This window comes from Geospiza fortis, unplaced genomic scaffold (genome assembly GCF_000277835.1).
Source record: "Geospiza fortis unplaced genomic scaffold, GeoFor_1.0 scaffold406, whole genome shotgun sequence".
Lineage (NCBI taxonomy): Eukaryota > Metazoa > Chordata > Aves > Passeriformes > Thraupidae > Geospiza > Geospiza fortis.
The window spans coordinates 1,483-3,803 of record NW_005054697.1 but is presented as its reverse complement, the minus strand read 5'-3'; the positions used below and the strand labels follow the sequence as shown (position 1 = coordinate 3,803).

At 66.4% G+C, this 2,321-nt stretch overlaps 1 protein-coding gene across 1 annotated transcript in view; it reads right to left on the bottom strand.

Moving 5' to 3' along the window:
• Positions 1 to 2,321, bottom strand: part of PPP1R9B (protein phosphatase 1 regulatory subunit 9B) — a gene marked incomplete at its 5' end in the record, with an annotated part of 7,081 nt that overhangs the window by 3,283 nt on the left and 1,477 nt on the right. Inside the window, 3 exons of the mRNA XM_031065200.1 lie at positions 434 to 538; positions 620 to 740; positions 820 to 952. Coding sequence (XP_030921060.1) covers positions 434 to 538; positions 620 to 740; positions 820 to 952 — 359 coding nt within the window. The remainder of the gene's footprint in view (positions 1 to 433; positions 539 to 619; positions 741 to 819; positions 953 to 2,321) is intronic.

Genomic DNA, 2,321 nt, shown 5'->3' with positions numbered 1-2,321 from the left:
CACCCAGGGGACACCCGGGGGGGGGCACACCCAGGGGACACCCAGGGGGCACCGCAGGTCAAGGGGGACACCCGGGGGCTACCCAGGGGGACACAGCCAGGGGACACTTGGGGACACCCAGGGGACACAGCCAGGGGATACCTGGGGGTGGCACAGGCAGGGGACACCAGGGGGACACAGCCAGGGGACACTTGGGGACACCCAGGGGGACACAGCCAGGGGACACCAGGGGGACACAGCCAGGGGACAGCCCTGCAGTTCTCCCAGGAGCAGCAGGTTCAGGGGGTGAGGATGAGTTGGGAGCACTTTGGGTGGCACTTTGCAGGGACATGGGGACAGGCTGTGGGGACAGGCTGTGGGGCAGGGACCCCGCGTTCAGCAGTGCCTGGGGAGGGGTCTCAGGGCTCCCACCCCCCCAAGGCCCAGCTCATACCGGACTCGTCCCTTGGTGTTCCTGAGCACGGAGGCAGCGAAGCTCTGCGTGACCCCCACCAGGCTGGTGCCATCCACCTCCACGATCAGGTCGTTCACCTGGATCCTGGGGACACGGGCAGGCTCACAGCTCCTGCCCAGCCCCGGGGCAGCCCTGGCAGCCCTGCCCCGCTGCCCCCAGCCGTACCTGCCGTCCCGGTGCGCTGCCCCTCCTTCTGTCACCGTCTTGACGAAGATTCCCAACTTCTCCAGGCCCATGTCGGCCCCCGCGCCCATGCCGATGATGCTGATGCCGAGCCCCTCCGAGTCTGCGGGCACACAGAGCCGTGTCCTGCCGGGCTGGCACCTCCAGGCTGCCCTGGGCATGGCTCTGGGGGCAGCACCCACCTTTCTCCAGCTCCACGGGGAACAGGTCGAGCCTCTCCACCCTCTTCTCCAGCTCGTACTCGGCCGAGGCCGCCATGGGATCCACGTCCTCATTGCGGCGGTCGTAATCCTCGTTGGAGTAAGTGCTGAACACCTGGGGGCACGAGGGGGGGCTCAGCCGGGGGGGGGAAACCCCACAGGTGCCCCCCAGGATGGAACCGAGCCCCTGGAGACCCCCAGCCCCAAATGGTGCCATGGGGGAGCTGGGGAAGGACAAAGGGGGTGAGGGTGGCACAGGGACACCCCAAAGCCTCGCTGGCCGAGCTGGGATGGGCACCAGGCTGCTGTGCCCAGGCTGGAGCCATGCCCTGCTCCCTGGGGGCTGTGGGGAGGGGCTGGCCAGGCCTGGCAGATGTCCCTGGAGGGGCCCCAGCCCCTCGGTGCGAGGGGATTAGGGATCACCGAGCACGGGATAAAGCCTGGCCACAAAGGGAATTAGGGCCCAGTGTCAGGGGACAAAGGCTGGTGACACCCACGGACAGGCAGGAGCCACCGGGGAGGGGCTGGCCAGGCCGGGCAGATGTCCCTGGAGGGGCCCCAGCCCCTCAGTGCGAGGGGATTAGGGATCACCGAGCACGGGATAAAGCCTGGCCACAAAGGGAATTAGGGCCCAGTGTCAGGGGACAAAGGCTGGTGACACCCACGGACAGGCAGGAGCCACCGTGTGGCACCCAGGGGTGACAGGGAGGAGCAGGGCAGGGGACAGAACGATGTCCCCCTGGCCACAACGATGTCCTTCTGTCTACAGGAAACCCCTGGGGGGGTCCCCATCCTGTGCCCCCCATCCTGTCCCTGGGTCCTGGGGGATTTGGGATGTGGGGAGGGTCTGCAGTGGGGAAGGGGCTGCAATGTGCCCTCAGTGCTGGGCTGGGTGGGGGTCCCCAATGTCACCCACCCTCCCCACACACAGTGGGTTTGGGGGGATCAGCATCACCCATGCAGGGGTTTGGGGTGCTCTAACACCTGGGTGTCCACCGCACACACCCCCATGTGCCCCCTCCCAGCTGAGAGGCTTTGGGGTGAGCAGAGCATCCCAAAAACCCCCCATCCATGGGGCGAGCAGAGCATCCCAAAACCCCATCCATGGGGTGAGAAAAACATCCCAAAACCCCATCCATTGGTTGAGCAGAGCACCCCAAAAACCCCATCCATGGGGCGAGCAAAGCACCCCAAAATCCCATCCATGGGGTGAGAAAAACATCCCAAAAACCCCATCCATGGGGTGAGCAGAGCATCCCAAAACCTCCTCCATCCCAAAATCCCATCCATGGGGTGAGCAGAGCACCCCAAAACCTCCTCCATCCCAAAATCTCCATCCGTGGGGTGAGCAGAGCACCCCAAACCCCCCATCCTCAGCCAGGGCACTTCCCCAGGGCTGGGCTGGCGCATCCCACGGGACCAAGGCCACCCTCAGGCTGCAGCCCCCCGGGTCACGGCCAGCGCAGTCGCCAGCCGGCGCACGG